Source organism: Saccostrea echinata, unplaced genomic scaffold (genome assembly GCF_033153115.1).
Source record: "Saccostrea echinata isolate AGI-Se365-2 ecotype Australia unplaced genomic scaffold, CSIRO_AGI_Sech_v1 ptg000014l, whole genome shotgun sequence".
NCBI classification, from domain to species: domain Eukaryota; kingdom Metazoa; phylum Mollusca; class Bivalvia; order Ostreida; family Ostreidae; genus Saccostrea; species Saccostrea echinata.
The window spans coordinates 5,620,391-5,648,237 of NW_026889763.1; the positions used below are offsets into that span (position 1 = coordinate 5,620,391).

At 34.3% G+C, this 27,847-nt stretch overlaps 1 protein-coding gene across 1 annotated transcript; it reads left to right on the forward strand.

Annotated features, from left to right (window-relative positions):
• On the forward strand, positions 1-18,982 carry LOC133187031 (uncharacterized). The gene is made up of 14 exons (XM_061322402.1): positions 1-133; positions 624-793; positions 1,753-1,858; positions 11,109-11,209; positions 11,436-11,597; positions 12,672-12,765; positions 12,941-13,004; positions 14,361-14,521; positions 14,631-14,890; positions 15,159-15,216; positions 15,631-15,845; positions 17,567-17,657; positions 18,263-18,380; positions 18,805-18,982. The coding sequence occupies exons 1-14, from the start codon at positions 1-3 to the stop codon at positions 18,980-18,982; spliced, it is 1,911 nt and encodes a 636-aa protein (XP_061178386.1).
• The last annotated feature ends 8,865 nt before the right edge of the window (positions 18,983-27,847 follow it).

A 27,847-nucleotide genomic window follows, 5' to 3' on the forward strand; every position in this document is an offset into this window, starting at 1 on the left:
ATGAAGACAAGATCTAACGACGCCATTTTGACCTTCACTGATATTTGTTTGACCTTGAAAGAAAAGACTATTCTAACAAACATAAATGGGAAAGCCAGAAGTGGGCAGATCTTGGCCATCATGGGCCCAACAGGTAAACTTATATTTTCTTAATTATTTCGTAAGCTACAGTCATTTTGTTTTAAATCTCTGAATGTGAAAAAAAAAAAAAAACAATCAATGACATTATTTCTTGGCTAAAGAAAATCTGGACTAAAATGTGTCAAATATACAGTATTAAGTTTTTGTTAAAGTTTGTTCACTTTACGACCTCTTAATAAGTATAAAGGTAAAAGAAATGATCAAAAAATCAAAATTATCGTAAAATGTTTATGTTTACAATGTATATACTTTATCATAAATAAGAAATATACGATATGATTATTATCAAAAATGGTTTTACAAAATCATATGCGAAATATCAAACATGTTGATTAACATCATTACATGTAGTCATTAGCTGAGTTTAGGGCTTTATAAATTTTATTTAAGATTCTTGTTTCATTAAAAGTTAAATAGTTCAAAAGCAATATAGTCAATATATATTTTCTCCAGTTATCAATTTGGCAAAATTTATATTACAGGGTCAGGAAAAACTTCTCTTCTTAACATTTTGGCGGGAAATCTTACATTGACATCAGGAACGATAACTTACAATGGGAACCCCTTCATGAAACTTCAGCGGCGGAAACTGGCGTATGTTCTACAGAGTGACATATTTCTTTCAAGACTCACCCTAAGGGAAACTCTCTATGTAAGCATTATATTTAATAAATCATACATTTCCAAAAACTTTCTAATTTTCCACTTAAACGGTGAGTAAACGATGAGTGAAAAGTGGACGAACGCAGAGCGAATGGTGAGTGAACAGTGAAAGGATCGAAACACGAGCGCAATTTGAACGAGTGAACTCACTATGAATGCAAGATTGACGGAATGTCTTGGATGTTTTTTCTCGCATTGCATTTATACCATAATCAGGCAAGAAAAATGATAAGTAAATTTAATCAATAAATGGTATGACATCTCCAATAGACCAGCTATGACGTCACAACCAACGCCATTACACCTAATAGGCAATAGGGCAAAAGAAAAAAGGAAAAAGTAATTAACAGTCAATTAATTGTTTTGTATTTGGATATGGAATTTATTTCACTCGCGAGACGGTTTTTTTTTTTTTTTTTTTTTTTTTTTGGGGGGGGGGGGTTATTTTAACTCATGCTTTGTACTCGTGAAAATATAAAAAAGGAATCCTGTCCCGGTCGTGAAATTAATTCCATATCCATATGCAAAGCATCGAATAAAGGACTGCATTATCTTATAAATGCTCAAGGTCAGACGACACATTCCTCAAATATCTGTTTTGTTTTTCTTCGAAGTGTATAAAAATATATTAATAATTATCATCATCTTGTAAATTCTGTACTGTTTTCAATATGTTTTTAAAAGAAATAGTCCAAAAATTTTGATATTGGCAATTCAAGTAATTTCCAGTAAGATTATGTAGGAAACACCATCCCCTGGTATCTTGCACAAATGCATGGTAAGGTACCTCAATTTTTTGTTAATAAACTTGTAAAGGTGGCAAAACTTTAAGGGCAAATTTTTGGGGAAAATTATATATTATTGAGGAACGTGTCATCTGACCTTAAAAAAGCAAATAACTGTGAGTGCATAGATTTTTTCCGCATCAAAAATGTTTGAAAATTTTAGTTTACCGCCATGATACGACTTCCTGATCACGTGACAAAAGCAGATAAGATGGCGCGAATCGATGAAATTGTAGATGCACTTCACCTGCGAAAATGTTTGGACACTGGTAAGGGAACAGTATTCTTTAGTCAAACAATTCTATTGATTTTCAGAAGTAGCGATAAATTCATTCTACACTATAGTACCTGTATTATTCATGTATATATATATGACGTTTTTCGTTCATTCTCCCCCCAATTTTTTTCTTTTCATGATTTTGTGTTTACTCATATACACATAATCTGTTTGCTTGATTGCTTTTTCTAGAGGAAGCTTTATTAGGGTCTTCCGTCTCCAACGGAAGACCCTTCTATTATTCTATTGTTTCTTTTTCACTTTTATTATTATTATTAGGGTCTTCCGTCTTCAGCGGAAGACCCTTCTATTATTCTTATGTTTCTTTTTCACTTTTATTATTATTAGGGTCTTCCGTCTTCAGCGGAAGACCCTTCTATTATTCTTATGATTCTTTTTCAAGCTTATTATTATTATTATTATTATTCTTTTTTTCTGCACAAATTTTGTGCAGACGATTTCTCGGAGATGGATCGATGGATTTGCGTCAGATTTTCAGGATTGTTGCTAGGTTATCTGAAGTTAATTCCGGCTGAACAATTTTTAGAAATTTACTTCTGGTCCGGAGTTATCGCCCTTTTATCAAAATTTAGAGGACCTCCTTGTCTGCGATGGAACTCAAAAACGGCTTAAGCTAGAGCGCTGAAATTTTCAGTGATGATAGAGGACATGTTGCCATTTTGCACCTGGGTTTGGATATTTTCCGGAAATGCCTAGTATGGAAGCTCGGTAGGGGTCGAAATTTAGGACACGAATCATGAGTTAATTTTTGAGACATTTTGTATCATATCTTTTAAAGTATAATTATTTTGTAAAAACATACTGAACAATATTTGTGCAGAATGACAAGATCTTTAGTATGATATCAAGAAAAAAGGGCTGACTTGTCATATTAGGGGCCGAGAGGGGCCAAAAGTATAAAATCAATAACTCTCTAACGATCAATATTTTGGTATACATTACTGAAGCAAAAATGTTTATCTTAACAATTTACAACCATATATTATGATATATACATCATATGTTACATAATTAGGGGCCATGAGGGGCCAGAATGCCAAATCTTTGGCACTCTATATCTCAAAAGTGGAAAATATTTTGATAAGCAATATTGAATAAAAGATGTTCAAAATAATGTTCTAAACAATATCTAAACTTTCGATTTTTGCTAAACGTCCCCATTAAGGAGTTGAAGGGCTGGCCCCTAAATATATCTTTTGCATATAGCTCGGAAACGAAAAAGAATTTCTGAATAGTTGTTGAACAAAAAGTGTTCAAAATCATAAGGGCTTTAAAATGGTATGAAGAAAAAGGGACTGGCCCCTCAAAATAGGGGCCGAGAGGGGCCAAAAGTGTATAATCAATATCTTTTTCATGATCAATATTTTGCAATTCATTTCTGAAGCAAAAATGTTTATCTGAACAATTTACAACTATATATTATAAAATTTATGTCATATGTTATATAATAAGGGGTCATAAGGGGCCAGAATGCCAGATCATTGGCACTCTATATCTCGAAAGTGGGAAATATTTTGATAAGCAATATTGAATAAAAGATGTTCAAAATAATGTTCTAAACAATATCTAAACTTTCGATTTTTGCTAGACGTCCCCACTAAGAAGTTGAAGGGCTGGCCCCTAATCATATCTTTTGCATATAGCTCGGAAACGAAAAAGAATTTCTGAATAGTTGTTGAACAAAAAGTGTTCAAAATCATAGGAACTTTAAAGTGGTATGAAGAAAAAGGGGCTAGCCCCTTAAAATAGGGGCCGAGCGGGGCCAAAATTGTTTAATCAAAACTTTTTAACAATCAATATTTTGCAATTCATTACTGAAGCAAAAATGTTTATCTTAACAATTTACAACTATATATTATGATATTCACATCACATGTTACATTATTAGGGGCCCTAAGGGTCCAGAAGTTCAAATCTTTGGCACTTTATATCTCGAAAGTGGGAAATGTTTTGATAAGCAATATAGAATAAAAGATGTTCAAAATAATGTTCTAAACAGTAAGTAACCTTTCGATTTTTGCTAAACGTCCCCATTTAGGAGGTGAAGGGCTGGCCCCTAAATATATCTTTTGCATATATCTCGGAAACGAAAAAGAATTTCTGAATAGTTTTTTGAACAAAAAGTGTTCATAACCATAAGAGCTTTAAAGTGGTATGAAGAAAAAGGGTCTGGCCCCTCAAAATAGGGGCCGAGAGGGGCCAAAAGTCTTAAATCAATAACTATTTAATGATCAATATTTTGTAATATATTACTGAAGCGAAATAGTTCATCTTCACACTCTTTAGCTATATAACATGGTGTTTACGTCATATCTTATGCAATAAGGGATAATTAGGGGTCAGATTGTATAATCTTTGGCGCAATAAATCTTGAACAGGAAGAATATTTTGATAACCAATATTTTAACTAAAGACGTTCAAAATAATATTCTTAATAATATGCAATCATTCAATTTTTGCTAGACGTCCCCGTTTAGGACTTAAAGGGCCGCCCCTTAATATTTCTTTTGCATATATCTCGGAAACGAAAAAGAATTTCTGAATAGTTGTTGAACAAAAAGTGTTCAAAATCATGAGAACTTTAAGATGATATCAAGAAAAAGGGGCTGATCATTCATGTAAGGGGCCAAGATGGGCCGGAAGTGTTTAATCTATAACTTTTTATTGATCAATATTTTGTTACACATTACTGAAGGGAAATTGTTTGTCTTAACAATTTATTTATATAACTATTTTTTAACGAAAATCTCAGTCAAATTCTTATCTCATCTTATCGAAAATTGGACGGAAGACCCACTCGTTGCTCGCAACGAGATCGCATCTATTATTCTTTTTTTTCTTTACAAAATTTGTGGAGAAGATTTCTCGGAGATGGCTCGTTCGATTTTATTCAAATTTTCATGGTAGATGAGTTGACATCTGAAGTTAATTCCGGCAATATCGTTTTTTGAAAATCACTTCCGGTCGGAAGTTATCTCCCTTATATTAAAATTCAGAGGACCTCCTTGTCTGCGATGGAACTCAAAAACGGCTTAAGCTAGAGCGCTGAAATTTTCAGTGATGATAGAGGACATGTTGCCATTATGCACCTGGGTTTAGATATTTTCCGGAAGTGCCTAGTATGGAAGCTCGGTAGGGGTCGAAATTTAGGACACGAATCATGAGTTAATTTTTGAGACATTTTGTATCATATCTTTTAAAGTATAATTATTTTGTTAAAACATATTGAACAATATTTGTGCAGAATGACAAGATCTGTAACATGATATCAAGAAAAAAGGGCTGACTTATCACATTAGGGGCCTATAGGGGCCAAAAGTCTGAAATTGATAACTCTTAAACAAGCAATATTTTGGTATACATTACTGAAGCAAAAATATTTATCTTAACAATTTACAACTATATATTATGAATTTAACGTCGTATGGCACGTAATTAGGGGCCACAAGGGGCTAGAATGCTAAATCTTTGACGCTTTATATCTCGAAAAGGGGAAACATTTTGAAAAGCAATATTGAACAAAAGTTGTTTAGAATGATGGTCTCAACAATGTGCATCCTTTGAATTTTTCCTAAACAGTCCCTATAAGGACTTAAAGGGACGGCCCCTAAATATTTCAAGTCCACATATCTCAAAAACGAAACGAAACTTCTGAATACTTGTTGAACAAAAAGTCTTCAGAATTACAAGACCTTTCATGTCATATCAAGAAAAAGGAGCTGATCCCTCAAATTAGGGGCTCAGAGGGGCCAAAATTCTTTCATCTATAACTCCTTAACGTTAAATATTTTGATGTTAATTATTGAAGCAAAAATTTTTATCTTCACAATCTGCAACTATATATTTTAAAATTTTGATCAAATATTACGTAATTAGGGGCCATAAGGGGCCAGAAAGCTTAATCTTTGACACTTTATATCTCGAAAAGGGGAAACATTTTGAAAAGCAATATTGAACAAAAGTTATTTAGAATAATGGTCTCAACAAAGTGCATCCTTTGAATTTTTCCTAAACAGTCCCTATAAGGACTTAAAGGGACGGCCCCTAAATATTTCAAGTCTGCATATCTCGAATAGCTGTTGAACAAAAAGTCTTCAGAATTACAAGACCTTTCGAGTGAAATCAAGACACCTCGAATTAGGGGCTCAAAGGGGCTAAAAGTCTTTCATCTATAACCCTTTTACAGTAATGTTCATCTTCACGATCTGTTACTATAAATATTTTAAAATCGTTATCAAATATTGCGGTTTTTGGTGCCATAATGATCAAAATTTTGTTAAACATAACTGAAGCAAATTGTACGTTTTCACTATTTATATATTTATGAACGAAAATCTCAGTCAAATTCGTATCTCATCTTATCAAAAATCGGACGGAAGACCCACTCGTTGCTCGCAACGAGATCGCATCTAGTTCTTCTTTTTTTTCTCCTTACCGAATTTGTGCAGAAGATTTCTCGGAGATGAATTGATCGATTTACTTCAAATTTTCAGAGTTTATGTCTTATCATCTGAAGTTTGTACCGGCATTTCAAAATTTGAAAAATCACTTCCGGTCGGAAGTTATCGCCCTTTTATTAAAATTCAGAGGACCTCCTTGTCTGCGATGGAACTCAAAAACGGCTTAAGCTAGAGCGCTGAAATTTTCAGTGATGATAGAGGACATGTTGCCACATTGCACCTGGGTTTAGATATTTTCCGGAAGTGCCTTGTATGGAAGCTCGGTAGGGGTCGAAATTTAGGACACGAATCATGAGTGAATTTTTGAGACATTTTGTATCATATCTTTTAAAGTAAAATTATTTTGTTAAAACATATTGAACAATATTTGTGCAGAATGGCAAGATCTGTAACATGATATCAAGAAAAAAGGGCTGACTCATCACATTAGGGGCTGATAGGGGCCGAAAGTCTTTAATCGATAACTCTTAAACAAGCAATATTTTTGTATACATTACTGAAGCAAAATTATTTATCTTAATAAACTACAACTATATATTATGATTTTTACGTCATATGTTACATAAATAAGGGCCACAAGGGGCCAGAATGCTTAATCTTTGAAGCTTTATATCTCGAAAAGGGGAAACATTTTGAAAATCAATATTGAACAAAAGTTGTTTAGAATGTTTATCTAAACAATGTGCATCCTTTGAATTTTTCCTAAACAGCCCCTATAAGGACTTAAAGGGACGGCCCCTAAATATTTCAAGTCTACATATCTCGAAAACGAAACGAAACTTCTGAATAGTTGTTGAACAAAAAGTCTTCAGAATTACAAGACCTTTCCGGTGATATCAAGAAAAAGGGGCTGACCCCTGAAATTAGGGGCTCAGAGGGGCCAAAAGTCTTTCATCTATAACTCCTTAACGTTAAATATTTTGATATTAATTATTGAAGCAAAAATGTTCATCTTCACAATCTGCAACTATATATCTTAAAATTTTCTTCAAATATTACGTCATTAGGGGCCATAAGGGGCCAGAATGCTTAATCTTTGACGCTTTATATCTCGAAAAGGGGAAACATTTTGAAAAGCAATATTGAACAAAAGTTGTTTAGAATGATGATCTGAACAATGTGCATCCTTTGAATTTTTCCTAAACAGCCCCTATAAGGACTTAAAGGGACGGCCCCTAAATATTTCTAGTCTACATATCTCGAAAACGAAACGAAACTTCTGAATAGTTGTTGAACAAAAAGTCTTCAGAATTACAAGACCTTTCCGGTGATATCAAGAAAAAGGGGCTGACCCCTGAAATTAGGGGCTCAGAGGGGCCAAAAGTCTTTCATCTATAACTCCTTAACGTTAAATATTTTGATATTAATTATTGAAGCAAAAATGTTCATCTTCACAATCTGCAACTATATATCTTAAAATTTTCTTCAAATATTACGTCATTAGGGGCCATAAGGGGCCAGAATGCTTAATCTTTGACGCTTTATATCTCGAAAAGGGGAAACATTTTGAAAAGCAATATTGAACAAAAGTTGTTTAGAATGATGATCTGAACAATGTGCATCCTTTGAATTTTTCCTAAACAGCCCCTATAAGGATTTAAAGGGACGGCCCCTAAATATTTCAAGTCTGCATATCTCGAAAACTGAATAGTTGTTGAACAAAAAGTCTTCAGAATTACAAGACTTTTCATGTGCTATCAAGACCCCTCGAATTAGGGGCTCAAAGGGGCTAAAAGTCTTTCATCTATAACCCTTTTACAGTTATGTTCATCATCACGATCTGCTACTATAGTTACGTTAAAATCTTCATCAAATATTGCGTTTTTTGGTGCCATAATGATCAAAATTTTGTTAAACATAACTGAAGCAAATTGTGCGTTTTCACTATTTATATATTTATGAACAAAAATCTGAGTCAAATTCGTATCTCATCTTATCAAAAATCGGACGGAAGACCCACTCGTTGCTCGCAACGAGATCGCATCTAGTTATTATTATTATTCTTTTTTTTTCTTTACAATTTTTGTGCAGAAGATTTCTCGGAGTTGGCTGGGTCGATTTACTTGAAAATTTCAGGGAAGATGTATCTTTGTCTGAACCTTATACGTTTTTCTCATTTTTTTGAAATTCACTTCCGGTCGGAAGTTATTGCCCTTTAATCAAAATTCAGAGGACCTCCTTGTCTGCAATGGAACTCAAAAACGATTAAAGCTAGAGTGCTGAAATTTTCAGCGATGATAGAGGACATGTTGCCATTGATCACCTGGGTTTTCAAATCTTCCGGAAGTGCCTAGTATGGAAGCTCGGTAGGGGTCAAAATTTAGGACACGAATCATGAGTGAATTTTAGAGACATTTCTTACGATAACTTTTTAACTATGAGTATTTTGTTAAACCATATTGAACGGAAATTGTGTAGAATTACAAGATCTTTTATTTGATATCAAAGAAAAAGGGCTGACTTATCACATTAGGGGTGGAAAAGGGCCGAAAGTCTTTAATCAATAACTCTTTAACGATCAATATTTTGTAATGCATTACTGAAGCAAAAATGTGTATCTCAACAATGTACGACTATATATTATGATATTCACATAATATGTTACATAATTAGGGACCATAAGGGGCCAGAATGCTAAATCTTTGACGCTTTATATCTCAAAAGTGGGAAATATTTTGATAAGCATTATTGAACAAAAGATGTCCAAAATAATGTTCTAAACAAGATGCAACCTTTCATATTTTGCTAAACGTCCCCATTAAGGAGTTGAAGGGCCAGCCCCTAAATACTTCCTTTGCAAATATCTCAGAAACGAAAAAGAATTTCTGACTAGTTTTTGAACAAAAAGTATTCAAAATCATGAAAGCTTTAAAGTGATATGAAGAAAAACGGGCTGGACCCTCACAATAGGGGCTGAGAGGGGCCGAAAGTCTTTGAACAATAACTCTTTAACGATCAATATTTTGTAATGCATTACTGAAGCAAAAATGTTTATCTCAACAATGTACGACTATATATTGTGATATTCACACCATATGTTACATAATTAGGGGCCATAAGGGGCCAGAATGCTAAATCTTTGACGCTTTATATCTCAAAAGTGGGAAATATTTTGATAAGCATTATTGAACAAAAGATGTCCAAAATAATGTTCTAAACAAGATGCAACCTTTCATTTTTTGCTAAACCTCCCCATTAAGGAGTTGAAGGGCCGGCCCCTAAATACTTCTTTTGCAAATATCTCAGAAACGAAAAAGAATTTCTGACTAGTTGTTGAACAAAAAGTGTTCAAAATCATGAAAGCTTTAAAGTGATATGAAGAAAAAGGGGCTGGACCCTCACAATAGGGGCTGAGAGGGGCCGAAAGTCTTTGAACAATAACTCTTTAACGATCAATATTTTGTAATGCATTACTGAAGCAAAAATGTGTATCTCAACAATGTACGACTATATATTATGATATTCACATCAAATGTTACATAATTAGGGACCATAAGGGGCCAGAATGCTAAATCTTTGACGCTTTATATCTCAAAAGTGGGAAATATTTTGATAAGCAATATTGAGCAAAAGATGTCCAAAATAATGTTCTAAACAAGATGCATCCTTTCATTTTTTGCTAAACCTCCCCATTAAGGAGTTGAAGGGCCGGCCCCTATATACTTTTGCGAATATCTCAGAAATGAAAAAGAATTTCTGACTAGTTGTTGAACAAAAAGTGTAAAAAATCGTGAGAGATTTAAGGTGATATCAAGGAAAAGGGTCTGACCCCTTAAATAAGGGGCTGAGAGGCGCCGAAAGTATACAATCAATAACTCTTTAATGATCAATATTTTGTAATATATTACTGAAGCGAAATAGTTCTTCTTCACAAACTTTATCTAAATAACATGATGTTGATATCATATGTTACGAAATAAGGGGTCTTTAGGGGGCCAAATTGCATAATCTTTGGCGCAATATGTCTTGAAAAGGAAGAATATTTTGATAAACAGTATTGAACAAAAGACGTTCAAAATAATATTCTGAACACTATGCACTCTTTGAATTTTTGCTAGACGTCCCCATTTAGGACTTGAAGGGCCGGCCCTTAATATTTCTTTTGCATATATTCCGAAAACAAAAAAGAATTTCTGAATAGTTGTTGAACAAAAAGTGTTCAAAATCATGAGAGCTTTAAGATGATATCAAGAAAAAGGGGCTGACCTCTCACATTAGGGGCCAAGAAGGGCCGAAAATCTTTAATCTAAAACCCTTTAATGATCAATATTTTGTTAAACATTATTAAAACAAAATTGTTTGTCTTAACAATTTAATTATATCATTATATTTGGACGAAAATCCCAGTCAAATTCTTATCTCATCTTATCAGAAATCGGACGGAAGACCCACTCGTTGCTCGCAACGAGAATCTCATCTAGTTATTATTATTATTTTTTAGTCAGTGCATTTTAATAATTTGAATACAAATTTAATGAAATAATCTATGATTAAAACATTTACATTTCCTACACTTAAGCTAAGCTCAAACGTAATTAATTTCAGTTTCCTGCATTTATAAATTATGACAGAATCAGTCAAAATTTCGAATGTCACAGAGTTGACCCTTCATTCTGAATGCAAAGTGTATAAATTATACAAAAACAAATGAAAAAAGTACCTCACTCTAACTCCTGAAAATAATGGGTTACTTTTCTCGTTTGGAAGTGATCCAAATTTTCCCCCGTATCCTTTATGTGATATTTATGCATCTGATTTCAGTGATTGGAGATTACATGCACCCTGGACTAAGCGGAGGAGAGAAGAAGCGTGCGAACATTGCATGTGAACTTCTTACAGATCCCAACATTATGTTGATAGACGTAAGAGTGCTTGTAATTCTGTATCCCTACTTTAATCGATGTGATTAATTTGGGAAAAAACCTTGATTACTGCACTTATTTTAGAGAATAAAAAGCAATCTGTATGTAGCTTAAATAAAGATCAGGAAAACAAGTTAGAGATTTTCATCAAGTTTTCACTTTAAGACATGTTCTGAAAAATGTATAACTGTGTATACCATTAGCAAGTATGACTTTGTTTTTCCAGGAACCTACTTCCGGTCTGGACTCTAGCACTGCGCATGTGTTAATGCAGGAGCTCTGGGACTTTGCTTCTCAATATAACAAGACTATACTGACCACTATCCATCAGCCGTCCAGTCAGATTTTTCACATTTTTTCGTCTCTACTATTGCTTGTTAACGGACGCGTGAGTTTACCTACGTATAATAGGATAGAGGGCCCCTCTCATGACCCTGTCACCTTGGTCTTCACTTTTTTATTTTTTACATTATATGTACTTAATAGACAGTCGTCACATTTTTTTTACTTTTAAGGACAGATGATACAAACAAAGCTTTTTTTCAAAAATCATGAAAATAACAACTTTATAGATGTTTATACAAATAAAATAAATAGTTCAAACGCTTAGATTTTAATTTTTCATTCAACATTTCATAATAATGTCATATAAAGTGATAAGAATTTTTATAGATTTAAAAGGATGGCTGCAGAAAAACAGAAGTTTGAACATCATAGAAAGCTTACAATTTCTTAATATTTTATAAATTTGTTAAATTCACCATTTACAACCAAAATACATGTAGGTCCAAAAATATAAATTGCAATCCACGTATCCATTTTCTGCTTGTTTTATCTGTCCTTAAAACATGGGCTATAAATTGGCGGGTATTTTCAAGCATTTTAATGAACTTTGGTTTAAGAAAAATGAACATAAGAATAGCATTTGACGGGGTTCCAGGGCAACAAGCATTTTGTAGGATCCAAGAACCAAACTGTTTGCCGAAGGCAACACTTTGGTTCGAGGGTGCGACAAAGCGCTTTCTGTTGAAAAACCATGACAAATGATATTTTGTAATACGTTTTACTTTCTATTATGACGTACATTGGCTTACATGTTTTCAATAAAGATGACAAAATTTTGTAAATTTCGTTTACGCACACTGAGGAATTAACTTGATAAATTCCGTTCCGAACACCAGCGAATACAAATCACATGTAGATACAGCGGATCTAGCCTGTGCTGAGACAAAAAAGTGTGGCATAAAAATGTTGCAGCGGTCCAACATCTCATTAAACGGTCCAACATTTTTTTTTTTGGACAACTCGGTAAAATATTGGAAATGTTAGACTTCATTTCAGTAAAGGTTTATGTACGAAACAATTTTTTAAGGTATAAAGAATATTTCTGCTTAATCCATGTGACACGTACATATTCATCTCACACTGTCGGTATATTATTCAGAAGTTTTCTTCCCTTTAGGCTGCGTACTTTGGCGATGCCCACAAAGCACTCCCGTATTTCAGTGGACTGGGCCTAAGCTTTCCTGATCATTACAACCCATCTGATATTATGCGTAAGAATGAGTTTAATGAATAAAAACATATCCCATCTCTCATTTCCTTATATTTATTGCAAAAGACAATTTTTCCAATTCTGAGATAAAACTCTCGTCTGAATTTATTAATGTATTAATTATCAGTTAATAATTGTAATGAATAAAATCAACGTTTATTTGAAATCATTTTTAGTGGAGTTGTTGACCACAAATACGGAAGTCGTAAATAAAATTCTTGAAGCATCGGAGAAAGCTAAGTGAGTACAATGTCGTAAAAAAAATCAAATTTACACAGTAGACAAGCAAACGGTGATATGTTTAGTTCTAAACTCAAAAAATTCTACAGTTCAAAATTCATTTGATAATTTTTGTGTATTTAGTTCTCAGAGCAAATTTGCTGCTATGAAATTTTCTGGAAATTTGGCCCGATGAATGCATGTCTGTGCGTCAACAGCAAATTCACAAACATAAGATAAGGAGTGCCAATTATTTGTCAGTCTCAAACTTTCAAAATTTGCAAAAAAATGCTACATGAGCACACATGATCAGCCACATACAATTATGGAAGATGGCAAAGACAGTCATCATAAATAATGATAATGTTCCTAACACATACATGCTTAATTTGAAAACATGTGTAAAAACGCATAAAACAGGATGTGTTTGTGAAACACTGATGCCCGCGTATGGCAGCTTAAGGCAAAGGTTAAAGTTTCTCAAATGCAAAACAAACTCCAAGGTCAAGAGTTCATAAATGTTGTTACCCTAAGAAAGGACTTGTGTCAATGGACATACATGGTAAATATGAAAGCCAAAGCACCAACCATTCAAAGTTATCTTCAAGGTTAATGTTTTCTAAAAGTAGGTCAAACTCCAAGGTCAAGGTCAAAAGGTCAAAATTAATGGTACGCGGGGGAAGACCTTGTCATAAGAAATACACTTGCAAAATATAAAAGCCCTAGCACCAACTGTTAAAAAATTATGACAAAGGATAAAGTTTTTTCAAAAGTAGGTCAAACTGCAATGTCAAGGTTAAAAGGTCAAAATTGTTGGTATCAAAAGGAAGTTTTTGTCACAATAAATATACCTGTGAAATTTGAAAACCCCAGTGCTGACTGTTCAAAAGTTATGGCCAAGGTTAAAGTTTTTTAAATGTGGGTCAGACTCTAAGATCAAGGTCAAAAGGTCAAAAATAATAAACTCATGGAAAGGTCTTGTTACGATGACTACACATGTGAAATATGAAAGTCCTAGCACCAACTGTTTGAAAGTTGAGACCAAGGTTAAAGTTGGGCATTTTTTGCAAAAGTGGGTCAAACTCCAAGGTCAAGATCAAGAGGTCAAATATGTTGGTACCCAAAGGAAGGTCTTGATAGAATGAATACACATGTGAAATATGAAAGCCAACAAATGAAAGCTCCAACAAATCAAAATTTAGGGGCAATATTAAAGTTTTTGCTGACAAACAGACAGAAATACGAACGGACAGGGCAAAAACCATATACCTCCGAATCTTCGATTACGGGGGCATAATAAATCACCTATATAATACATGTATATAACAATTTTGTTATTTAAAGTAATACACCTTTAAAACTGAGAATTATTTTCAGAAATTTTAGGGTGAAGGTCGAAAATGCAGAACTCTGCAATGGCAAAGAGTCGGCTAGTAATGGTGATGTCACATCAAAAATAGCACCATCACTCACAAACGGACATGCTAATGAACCAGCTTCTAATGGTCATGTCATTCCTCTTGTATACCACAAAACGGGTGAATATTTGACAGAGTATACATGTATATTAATAATTTACCTTTTAAATATATCAATTATGTGAATGTATATTTTAAGAACATCACCTTTTTTGGTCTTTCTTTTTAGATCTTACAGATATTGTGCTTGATGTTTCGTCTCTTGAACACGTTTCAACAAGCAATCTAGAAAGTCCACTAAACAGAAAGTGGGCAGCCTCCTTTTGGACACAATTTCGCATGTTGTCTTGGCGAAATGCCAAACAATCAAAATGGAGGATTTTTGACGAATGTAACCTTGTTCACGCTCTGATTGTTGGCAGTATTTTTTGTGTTATATATTATCAGATACCTAGTTCTAACGACACACTTCGAGACAGGATGGGAGCGGTGAGAAATCTTAAAGTTTCCTTTTTTTAATGACTTCAGATTCATAGAAATTAATAATTTTGCTTTTATTAAAAACTATAGTAAAACACGCTTATAGAGAACACGCTTATAATGAATTGACGCTTACAGGGAAGTGATGTTCATTCCCCGAGATTTTAAAATATAGTAAACTTAACGGATGTAACAAATTACGCTTATAACGAAGCAATATCATCCGTCCTTAGCACTTCGTTATAAGCGTGCTTTACTGTATGCGAATATTTGACAGGTTTTCTTTCCTCTGGTATATTGGGGATTTGCAATGGTTACTGATGCCGTTACCAGTTGTAAGTTGTATTTTTTGACTTTTGATTTGAACAGACATTAAAATTCACTGTTCTTATATTTTTCTCATTTATTTATCATATATTTTAGAACTGAAATAGCAGCAAACTAGACACATACATGTATCGTATTATGTATCATAAGAATTATTCAAATATCTTTTACTGAACTCATTGCCTATATTTTTAGATGATTTTTTTATTGTAGAAGGGAGGCAATAAAATATTCTTTACTACAAAAATAAAATACAATTTGTTTTAAAAAATGCTTAACGTACATGTATACGTTATTATCTAAACTTCTTATGTCACCACATTTAGTATAGGATTTTCGAAATTAGAATTTCTTTCGATCTCATCTCCAAATTACTTACTTTAATATCATAAATATAGATATTATACATTTACTTTTTAAAGTTATTGGAGAACGAGAGGTTGTGAGGAAAGAGAGAAGAGCAGGTGCCTACCGCCTATCTGCCTATTACACGGCTAAGATGGTCAGTGAACTTCCAATGATGATTGTGGTGCCTATTGCCCAGCTTTCGGCCATGTACTGGTTGGCAGGGATGGGGGGACCGGTGCAGTTTGCCATTTATATAGGAATAAATCTTCTGAATTGTTTTACCACTCAGGTAAGGAATTGAGATTGGGTATTGAATTTCTCAACATTTCTTTTATACTTGAAGACCTAAGGACAAGGTATGGTAATGGCCAAATTTTGTCCCTTTTTTGATAAAAATATCAAAACACGGTTAAAATTGAGACTTTAAAGTATGTTTGTTTTATAACCAGAAATAATTTTGATTCAACCATACACAGAAGCAACAAAAGGATGACAAAATAGCATACTCTACAAAGAACTACGAACGCTAAATTTCGATTCCAGCCTAAATTTTACACCCATTTAATTCAACATTAATGGCAATTTGGCCATTAAAACTTTTTTTTGAATTTTATAACCACTGTCAAATAGTTAATTTCTTTTAATTACAGCTCGACCGTCACGGTAGCTCAGTCGGTAGAGCGCTCGCTCCGTGATCGGAAGGTCGTGTGTTCGAATCACGCCGCGACTGACCTAAGTCGATAAAAAATAGGTAGCAACTGTTCCATCGCCAAGCGCTTGGCACTTTGAAGTGAAAGTTGCGGGTCCTTCGGATGAGACCTTAAAAACCGAGGCCACGTGTCACGGTAGGAGTTGGCACGATAAAGAACCCTCACTGCTCAATGGCCCTGAGTGCCAATTAAAGGTCAAAAATTGAAGCCCTTCACCGGTATATGGTGACATCTCTATATGAGTGAAAAAATTCTCTAACGGGACGTAAAACAACATACAATCAATCAATCATTAATTACAGCTCTTTTAATCAGGGATATGTATTGAAAATGTTGTCCATTGAAATTAGGTTTTCAAACATCACCAGATTTTGAAATACTAATTGATTTCTGGACAAACAACCCTTAAATCTTTCCGAATGTTTAATTATGTAAAAGTAAGCATATAAGTTTATTAAACTAAAATTTTTCATGTGTAATTTCATTTAAAATATGTAAAAAATGACAATTTTTGTTGTTTTTTTGTCTGTAAACATTTGTCCCCCCCCCCCCCCCCCGTGAAACAACAAACGCTTTGGTATGAATTTGTTAGATAATAATTTATAATACCTGTAAAAGTGAATTTTTTTGTTTCGCCAGAGAGGGGATATATTTTTGAAAATATTTTTCGTTTTCCATTGATTCCTATAGTAAAAAACACAGTCAAGGCTTACCAAAATTATAGCTTAATAGACACCCAAAGTAGGGGCCAAAAAGGGGTTTGAGCCTATCTTGTTCTTTAATTCAATTATAAGCATCTTTATACATAGTTAACTGAAGTCTGCTTTAGTCTATTCCCAGGGCTGGGTCAGGATGTATATATATAATCGGTGTCTGTGAATTTCAATTCATATTAAATTAACAGAAATGTTCTTATGGAACAGGAAGAATATACATATTGAATGAATGTTCAACCATCCTCACTTTAGATTGATTCAGGTAACCTGTAATTTAAATCATAAATCTTGGCTCCGGGGCCGTAAAACTTAGATGACCTCTCTTTTGAACTTAGTCTCACTTTTCCACTATCATGACTATATTCCTTTTGTCAGGTGAGATTAAGATCAAAAGTGAGCTCATCTAAGTTTTATGGCGCCGGCGCCTGATTTAAGGATCTATTAAGAATTAGGCTAAAAAGTAACAATGAACGGGAACAATCTTTTCTTCAGTGGTCATCAAAATAGATAAGAAATAAATACAATTAATTTCACAAAGTATTTTATCGTTAAATGCGGTGTGTTAAATAGTGTTTTATTTACAGAGCATAGGGTACATCATTGGAGCCTGTGTCCGCACATTTAAGTACAGCATAACAGCCGTCAACACTGTGATGGTGGTATTCCTTATATTAGGTAAGACATATATTGAGGTCATGACTTCAACTCTAACCCGGCCCAACCTTAGACATGATTGTTCCTTTGCAAAACACTAGACATCAAGAAGTGAATGTCACGTGACTTTCAGATAAGACGTTAAGAATGCACGACTTGATAAAGATTCATCTATTTAAATAATAAATGATTGTTCTGTGGCATACATATCTGAAATTTCGCATATCATTCATAACTAGCTAGTTACTATAGTGGTTTCTTATAATTTCTTCACGAGAGAAAAATTCTCGCTAGTGCATAAAATAATAATCAGTCAAGACCAAACTTATCTGCACAATACATCCAGGCAGGCATTATTTGAATTATATTTGATGGAAGACCTTTTAATGGATATTAAATTTCTTTACCTACTGAAAAATGCGTTTTTGACTTTGAGAAAATTACATTGGTTAAAGGTGAAAATATTGAGTTGGTCTATCTCGTGGTTTGAAACTCTTCAGTGTGATGCGTATAGAAGGTCATGAATACATGAATCAATTTTTTCATTGAAGCAGAAAATTCTTCCAGCTTTGAAATAATATTTGTTAAAATTTTGAATTCTTTGATGTCCTCCGTTTTATTTACAGGTGGATTTTTTAACACGTCTTTCCCCACATGGTTTACTTGGGCTAAGTATACTTCATTCCTTCACTATCCCTTTGCCGCCATTGTGACTGTTTTATTCGGAGATATAGAACCATTCAGGTATGGACTTTTTACATTAAAAATACGTGATGTACGTGTTATTTGTGGCATACCAATATTGTTTTAAGTCATTTGATTATAATAGGGAAAATTGAGGTTGAACACTAAATAATTTCAGTAAATGTTGAACCAAGTCTGGTTTATTTTCTTTTAGATTTGCTTTATTTATAACATGAAGTGTTAAACAAGGGAAAAAAAAGATAGATTCAACTTGATTTAATATTTGAATTGTAAAAGAAAGATCTTGAAAAGTAAATTATTGAGGATTTTCATTTAGTTATCCCCTTTGTAACTTAATCTTTAGAAGACCATGTAAGCAAGTACCAGTATGTAAATGTATAAAAAAAAATATCCTCTGTACTAATAAACTAAAAAAAATCTTCTGATTGCTGAATTGCATTAAAATGCTCATCCCTTGTTTTAGGTGCGGAAACTCTCAAATATTCAAGAAATGCCAAAATGAAACAGAGCTTATCACAGGAAGTGACGTGTTACACAGTGTAGGCATTGATCTCCCTGTTTATTGTTGTGTAGGAACGATGGTGGCCCTGATTATTTTGTTACGTATTCTTGGATATTATGCCATTAAATACAGGTTGTAGACATATATAAATAAATATAAGAATGACTGTCATCAGCGTTATACATATTACAATTGGATGGTGCATACCTCCTTCGTCGGCTGGGAATGACAGAGAAGACCATTATGGCCTCACATTTAATCAACAAAACGATATTATTATGAAATTCAGAAAATTCAAACGAGCCATGCATGACATTTCTTGAAGTTATGTATTCAGGTCCTGAAGTGTAAATATGAAATATGAAGATAACGAACAGTAATCAAGCTCAAAAATCTATTGAAACAATACAAATTTGGAGCAGAGCAAACACATACCTCTAAAAACATCAGAGATGGGATCAGGTGGTTCCTTTGGTTCCTTTGCTATCATCTGTTAAGTTGGTCAATTGTCCTCTGTCTTCCACTAAATTATTTTGGCTAGTATTGGATCTGCATTCTGCTCCTTTTGTAGGTCTTCTTGTGTCCTTGTCATTGTACCAATATTGGATTTTGGATTGGTCTTCTGTTAACTTTATTACATGATTATTTTCTTCTTCTTTGATAATTTGTTTCTTCTTATCACAGTAGTTAAAAGGTTCACATGGTCGACAACTTACCCCATCACTATTACCATATTGTTTTCCTGGTCGATATATAGTTTTAAGTCATAAGTCTGTAGAACCTCAAGCCAACGGGCTTCTTGTCCCTCTGGATTTTTGAAGTTAAGGAGCCATGTTAATGCCCCTTGATAAGTTCTTAATAAAAAGCTTTTCCATAAAGGTAATGGTGAAAATGCTTTATTGAACTCATACAGCCAAGAGTCCACGTCTGGATACTCGGTAGTTCCTTTCTGGTTTACTGAATGCCTTGCTAAAGTACGCACTAGGTTTCACTATGCCATCCTCCACCTAAGATAAGACTCCACCCAATGCGAACGCACTAGCTTCTGTGTCCAGTACAAAAGGTAAACTCAAGTCTGGGTACCATAAGATAGTTGCTGAAGTAAGTGCTGTTTTTAGGTTTTGAAACGCTTAATCACACTGAGGGGCCCAATTTAATTTCTCTGTATTCTCTATAAGTATGTGGAGAGGTCGGGTTATATCTGTGAATCCTTTTATAAATCTTCTATAATAAGAACATGTTCCTACGGAACTTCTTACATCTGTCATTGTTTTTGTACAGGCCACTCCTTAACACCGAATATTACTGGTCTAGCTGTAATGCTAACGTGTGATTCTAGCTCGGCTATGGTTGCAGAGGTATCCTTTAAGTTCTTGGTCTCTGACAATTATGACAATTATAAAAATTATGAAACCTTACCATTCTTAGGTTTCACTAGACATCTGGCGACCAATAACCATGATTGTTGAAGGTCTATTTTCGTTCCTCCTAAGAGGAGTTCTTTGTCATTTAAATTTGGGTCAATGTTTCCTTCAATTATCATATCTCTTCTAGGAAGTATAGATAAAGTCTCTTGCACTGAAATTTTGAACACAGAACTTTGTTCACTGTTTAGATCACACGGTAACTTCTTGTTTCCTAAGGTAAGAGTTCCTTCGCCCAAGTGCAATTGACAGTTATATGCTCTTTAAGAAAATCAAAGCCTTAGATGATCTGTGCTTCAACGTCAACGATGACTTCTCTGTTTTGTAATATTTCTTTGGATGAATAACGCCACCACTTGCCGGTGGAGGGCTGCAAATTTAGACCTATACTCGGCACCCAGGACCATTGAGCAGTGAAGGATCTTTTTCGCCCCATCACCTACTGCGACATTGGACCTCGGATTATACGGTCTCATCCGAAGGACCAGTCTCCACGTTCCGCATTGGGATTCGAACCCGCGACGTAAGAATCAACTCCTTATTTCGCAAGACTAGAGCAAAACTCTAACCACTGCGGCACACGGGCAACCACATCAATTGTTATTATTTGAACTCTTTATTTCAAAAACCTGTGGAAATTAAAAGATGCTTGAGTTTCTAATTGACAATATCTATGTGGTTTTTGGAGACCAGGTCTTCCAACATTCTATTGGAATTCCCATGGGTACCAATTGCGCCCCGTTGTTAGCAGACCTTTTTTTTTGTATTCATATGAAGCAGAATTTGTCCAAAATCTTATACGTAAAAAGAAGAAAACACTTGCTGTGGCCTTCAACTCGACATTTAGATATATCGACGACGTACTAGTATTGTCAATTAACAATGGTTATTTCCATTCTTATGTCGATAAGATATATCCTGATGAGCTTGAGATAAAAGATACCACAGAGAAAGACACATCTGTTTCATATTTGGATATTTTACTTGAAAAGGACGTTAATGGTAATCTAACAACCAAGCTTTATAATAAACCTGATGACTTTAACTTTCCAATCGTCAACTTCCTTTACTTATGCAGCAATATACCCTCATCACCTGCATTCGGAGTTTATATCTCTCAGTTGGTTCGATACGCAAGAGCATGTTCTACGTATGTACAATTTGTAAAACGAAGTAATTTATTGACAAACAAGTTGATAAAACAAGAATATCGGCAGTCTTGTTTAAAGTCATCATTTCGTAAGTTCTATGGTCGATACAATGACCTTGTCAGCAAATACAATTTATCATTGAGTCAAATGCTGACTGACTTTTTTCATACTAATTGTTAGACCATTATTTAATTACTGAATTGTCGACGGATTTTTCCGTTATTTCCCGATCATGACAAGGAGCACACGGCGGATGTGACCGGTCGGCAGGGGATGCTCACTCCTCCATGGCACCTGATCCCACCTCTGATGTTTTGGAGGTCCATGTTTTCTCTGCTCCTATTTTGTATATTTCAATGGACTTTTGAGCTTGAATACTGTTCTTTATCTCCATATATTTCATTCCGAACTTGTTATCAGTTAATCCGAAAAATAATAGGTTTGTTTGTTTGTTTGTTTGTTTAACGTCCGTTCCGAGAATTCTTTACTCATATTGAAACGCCACCACTTGCCGGTGGAAGGCTGAAAATTTTAGACCTATACTCGGCACTCAGGGTCATTGAGCTGTGAGGGATCTTTTTCGTGCCAGCACAGACTGCGACACGGAACGTCGGTTTATACGGTCTTACCCTGTTAAATTAACGCAAAATGCAACAACTGTGCGTTTAAAATCAATTTGTCGATTCTTTTTTTCTCGCAATGCTCATTTGCGTTCTTTAACTCTCCATCGTCACAAAGTGCTCTTACGTCTATTAAGCACACTAGCACTGAAAGGCGCTAAATTCATAATAAAGATTACGAAATACCCGGTAAGCAATTATGAAGAGAGAAAATTAGAGAATGTAAATATAAGAACTCACGGTATTCAATTTTTCGGCACGACCAGGACCGAAGACACCCAAAAATAAGAATTCAATGCATAAGTGAATTCTGTCGAAGATCATGCCAGACGTTAGGCTAATTATGAAAGAGAAGACATGAACACTTCGTCAGAATGAATTAACTGTTTCAGAAATACATTAAAGAACCGCATAAGAAACTTAAGAAGCAAGATGCGAGCAATCTATTCTTCCGTTTTCATTCAATCGGAGATGATAAGAAAAAATAAGATTACATGAACAATATTTATGGTTCCAGCAGACAAGGCTTGTAACAATATTGTCTTCGTTTGTAAGGCTCATTATTATAGCTGTATTATAGAAGAACTTATATTCACAATTCATTTCTAAGGATGAAAGTCTTCAAAATCACATTTCAGTCTTTAATACTTCTAACATTCCAGTCAATCATGGAGAGTTCGATCTACCCTACCTACAATGGATTCCTAAATTTGATAAAAATTCTTGCAAGCAAAGATACATTGCCCTGTACAGCGAATGCTCTGCCAAGCCCCTATATTCCTTACAAAAATATTCAAAGCTACAAAGGAGAAACTTCAGACGTACTGTGCTGCAGCAAATTCTAGAATTGGTGTAAATCAGATGTGTTCTCAAGAAACTCCAAAGAACTTTTTAAAAAAATAAAATCTCTGAATTTTCTATCAAAACGTACGACTTTTCTACACTTAATACAACCATTCTTCACGACAAATTAAAAATAACTAGGATATTTGACCATTGACAACTGCTTATTTAATAAAACTGGAACTCGGAAATTTTCTTATCTTTTGATTGGTCATCAACAAAAGTACTTTGTTTTGTTTGATGTTTAACGTCCCTCTCGAGAATTTTTCACTCATATAGAGACGCCACCACTTGCCGGTGGAGAGATACAAATTTTGACCTATACTCGGCACTCAGGGCCATTGAGCAGTGAGTCATCTTTTTCGTGACAGCACCTACTGCGGCAAGGGACCTCGGTTTATAATGTCTCATTCAAAGGATCAACCCCTTACTCCGCGACTCTAGAGCAGACGCTCTAACCACTGCGCCACGCGGGCGACAAAATTACTTTGTTAAAAATTACTCTGATTCTACACAAAAATACTCTGAAGTTGTAGTCTTGAGAGACCAGGTCTTCCAAGAAACTGTTGGAATTTTGATGGGCACTAATGGACATTTGCGAAATAGCGTTCACCTCTCAGCGGACTTCGGACTTCAGACCTTAAAAGCGAACTTTTCAAAGGGAGCGGTATAAAAATTGAAAAAGATCAAAGAACAAGGTACGGTTTCAACACAAATTTTGCCCTGTGTTTTTCTTAAAAATGAAAGTAATGTAAAAAATTGAAACTCATGATTTCTGAATCATTGAAATTACACGCAGAAAGATCATACAAATCATTTTTCTCACATGACCTTCTAAATGCTAATTGTGACGTCATAAACTTGTGCATTTTCCCGTATTTTCTTGAAAAGTTGCAGAAGACACCAATTTTCAATGGAATTTTCTCTCAGATGATATTGTCCACAGGCATCGCCCACAAAGATTTTGAGATATGTGATTTTTCAAAGAATTTTACACAACATATCCGAAAATAAACGTGGGCGACGGCTGTGGACACTATTTTCTTAAGGAAAATAACCCTTGAAATGGGTCATTTTGAGGCTTTTTCTGTTTAAAATAGAGAAATGCATCAAATTAATGACGTCATATTTCCAGAATGGTACTCTTTCATGCTATATTTTTTCCTGATTTATCACTGTCATATACTCAACAAATGTTTAAGCCAGTTTCAAAACTTTTTGAAAGTATTAAATTTTTAGGGCACAATAAAGCTAAAACCGTACCTTCTTCTTACAACAATCATCTGAAAATGTATAAGCATCTAAAACTCATTTATAAATTAATCGAAGGATCTTGAAATTCTTATTTTGATTTGTTTAATTTGAAACTTTGCAGAAAAATTTATATGTATGTAGATGTATATAAATTCACATTTTGAAATATCTCTAAATAACTATTATGCATTACAGTCATGTCTATACAAAATATTCTTAGAATAACAAAAATATTTCACTGTTGAAAAGCATGAAAATGACGTCCAAACAAATCCTGATACAATCTCAGCAATAACTGGTACTGATGCTAAATTTCACATTCTGTACGAAATTGAACTAGCAACTTCCGATCTACATGTATATGATGGGAAAACCTTATCATATTTTCTGCATTTCCTGGTTTGTTGATAATTTGATGGTGAGGGGGAGAAGCCAATATCGGTTAATAATCTGGTTAAATTTTGTCTCAAGACAAAAAGTACACAATCACCAGGAAAAGACAGATCTTAGCATTATTTTTTTTAATCATCAAATATACTCTTGATCTTTAAATCACTTATTATAAAAGGGCCACAATTCAGGGAACTCGGATCTTTCAACTGCCGTCATAATTTCATAAATATTAAGAATTCTGTGGATGATTACGCCAGACGATGGACCAAATATGAAAAAAGAGCTTGGTACTTTGTCAGAATGGATAAAAAGTATCAGATGGATGTTGAAATCTCGCACTAAGCGTTTGAGGGACAATATGAAAACCATCTGCCCTTCTGTCTTCGACAATGCAGAAGTGAAACAAGAATTAGATGGATTACACGATCAGTATGTACTGTTCCTAGCTGACAAAGCAGGTAACAACTTTGTTTGTAAGGCTCATTATTTGAATTGTATTTTAGAGGAACTTGGATTAAATTCTGCAAGTGGTAATCCAACTTCTACTCATAGCTCCCTTTCTAAGGAGAAAATTCTTCAAAACAATATGTCAGTTTTAAATATCATTAACAGTATATTCCAGACGTGGTGTAAATCAGATGTGGATACTTAAAAACTCCATGGAACTTTTAAAAAATTTAAAATCACAAGATTTTACCAAAATCAATAATATCAAAAATACGACTTTTCAACACTTTATACAACCATTCCCCACGAAAAATTAAACTCCAGACTTTTTGACACATGCAATAGACAGCTGCTTTTTCAATGAAGATGGAACTCGTAAATATACCTACCTTGTCATTGGTCATTTGCAAAATTAAAAAAAAAAACTTGCTGATTGTACACACAAGTACTCTGAAGATTAAATTAAAAAGATGCTTGAGTTTCTGATTGACAATATCTATGTAGTTTTTGGAGATCAGGTTTTCCAACAATCTGTTGGAATTCCAATGGGTACCAATTTTAGCAGACGTATTCTTGCATTCATATGAAGCAGATGTTATTCAGAAACTTCTACATCAGAAGAAGAAAAAGCTTGCTGTGGCCCTCAACTCGACATTTGGTATACTGACGACGTATTACCGATTAACAATAGTTACTTCCATTCATATGTCGATTCGATATATCCAAGTGAACTTGAAATAAAAGACACCATAGAGTCTCGCACATCTGTTTCATATTTGGATATTTTACTAGAAAAAGACGTTAATGGTAATCTAACAATAAAGCTTTATGATAAATGTGATGACTTCAACTTTTCAATCGGCAACTTCCCTTACTTGTGTAGCAATATACCCTTATCACCTGCATACGTGGTTTATATCTCTCAGTTGATTCGATACGCAAGAGCATGCTCTACGTATGAACAATTTCTAAAACTAGGAAAGCTATTGACAACAAGTTGATGAAACAAGGATATCAACAGTCTCGTTTGAAGTCATCTTTTCAAAAGTATGGTCGATACAATGACCTTATAAGCAAATACAATCTACCATTCGGTCAAATACTGACTGACGTTTTTCATACTAATTGTTAGGTCATTATTTACACACTAAAATTTCTACGGATTTTTCTGTTTACCCGATCATGACAAAGAGCACACAGCGGATGTGACCGGTCGACAGAGGATGTTCACATTTAATTCCAATAGATTGTTGGAAGACCTGGTCTCCCAAGTGCAATAATGTAGCCCTCTCCATTTTTTTCTGGGGGGGGGGGAGGGCTACAACTCCTTAGGATCTCCGTAATGGTGCAAGTGCGGGAGTGATTCACTTCCGCAGTGATTTCGGCTCAAATTTTCAATAAGTGGCTATTTTATTAACGTATCTTACCTGAACGCATAAAATGTAGTTTTGCAAGACATGAATTTATCCATAAATATACAGAACAATCCATATATCTGTTATTTTTCGTGTATGTCAACATCACAACTTGAATTTATCCGCCATGTTTACTGACCTTGATCAATTTTATTTTGGGACAACCAATGAGATTTTCGGGATCTAGAGAACGGATCTTTTAGGATGTACCTTATTTTAAGCATAAATAACGCTGTTTATGAAAAAATATCACATGGAATGCTTTTATCTATGAATGGTCAGTGATACCATACAACATAAAAATTTATCAACACCGACATTTACAGTATATCAAGTGATTCAAAATTTCAATCGCAAGTCTCAGTACATCACGCGAGAACTGTTGTTGAGTCACGTTTTGTCCGCCGTCACATTATGTCCGCCGTCACGAAATGTCCGCCTCTTTTTCAGAAAAATCGTCACGTTATGTCCGCCGTCACGAAATGTCCGCCTTTTTTCCAAAAAAATCGTCACACTATGTCCGCCGCCACGAAATGTCCGCCTTTTGTCTGAAAAAATCGTCACACTATGTCCGCCGTCATGAAATGTCCGCCTTTCTTCCGAAAAAATTGTCATATTATGTTCGCCTTTTCTCGGTAAATTCGTCACTGGTCACATTATGTCCGCCGTTAAGAAATGTCCGTCAATATTTTGGATTGGAAATATCGTCTCGTAATGTCCGCCTTCACGAAAAGTATGCCTTTTATTTCAGTCAAGCGTCTCGTTTTACTGTCGTCACAATTCTTTGGCCTAAATAAAATGAAAACAAAAAAAAATGTTTCTGTCCCGATTTGTCGGCTAATATTGAATGTCAATTTTTTTTTATACCCAGAAAGCATTATAACCATACGGAGGCAGAAGTATACAACCATACCCCTTTACAGAGGTCGACCTTTACCAACTTAAACACACTTTAAATCAAACCAATACAGAATTGTCCCTTTCTATGTTTTAAAATAATCACGTGAATACATCATCCAATGGGGAACGTGTTGCTCGGTTGCACCTGGCCGCAGGTAGGTATCAGTTTTTACTTTGACCCCTGCTGCGCCACGTGACAGGTTGAAAAGAAAAATGAAGGCTATCGGGTAAGTATTAAATAAACAATACCTGCATGCTTGTTGTAAAATAATTAAAACAATATGATTATTAATTTATATTGATATTTTATTACCATCCTCTAATATCTTAGTAAATAAAGTCGGTCGTGATTTATTTTCAAGCAGATTGTTCTCAAATAAGGCAATGTTTTCTATTTATTTCTCTCTCATACCATATATTCATGTTTATATCAACTAAATATTTTTTCTTCAATTTAAAAACAATTTTTCAATTTAAACCAATGTGTTTTTTCTTAATTTAAATGATAACACAATGCAGTATATGTACATTTATCCCTTAATCAATGCATCTTTGTA

Bases quoted from the DNA above. Each gene is read 5' to 3' on its own strand.
- LOC133187031 (XM_061322402.1), top strand. From the start codon at position 1: ATGAAGACAAGATCTAACGACGCCATTTTGACCTTCACTGATATTTGT. The intron at 134-623 runs GTAAACTTATAT...TTTATATTACAG, and splicing joins GGCCATCATGGGCCCAACAG to GGTCAGGAAAAACTTCTCTT. The intron at 13,005-14,360 runs GTGAGTACAATG...AATTATTTTCAG, and splicing joins GAAGCATCGGAGAAAGCTAA to AAATTTTAGGGTGAAGGTCG.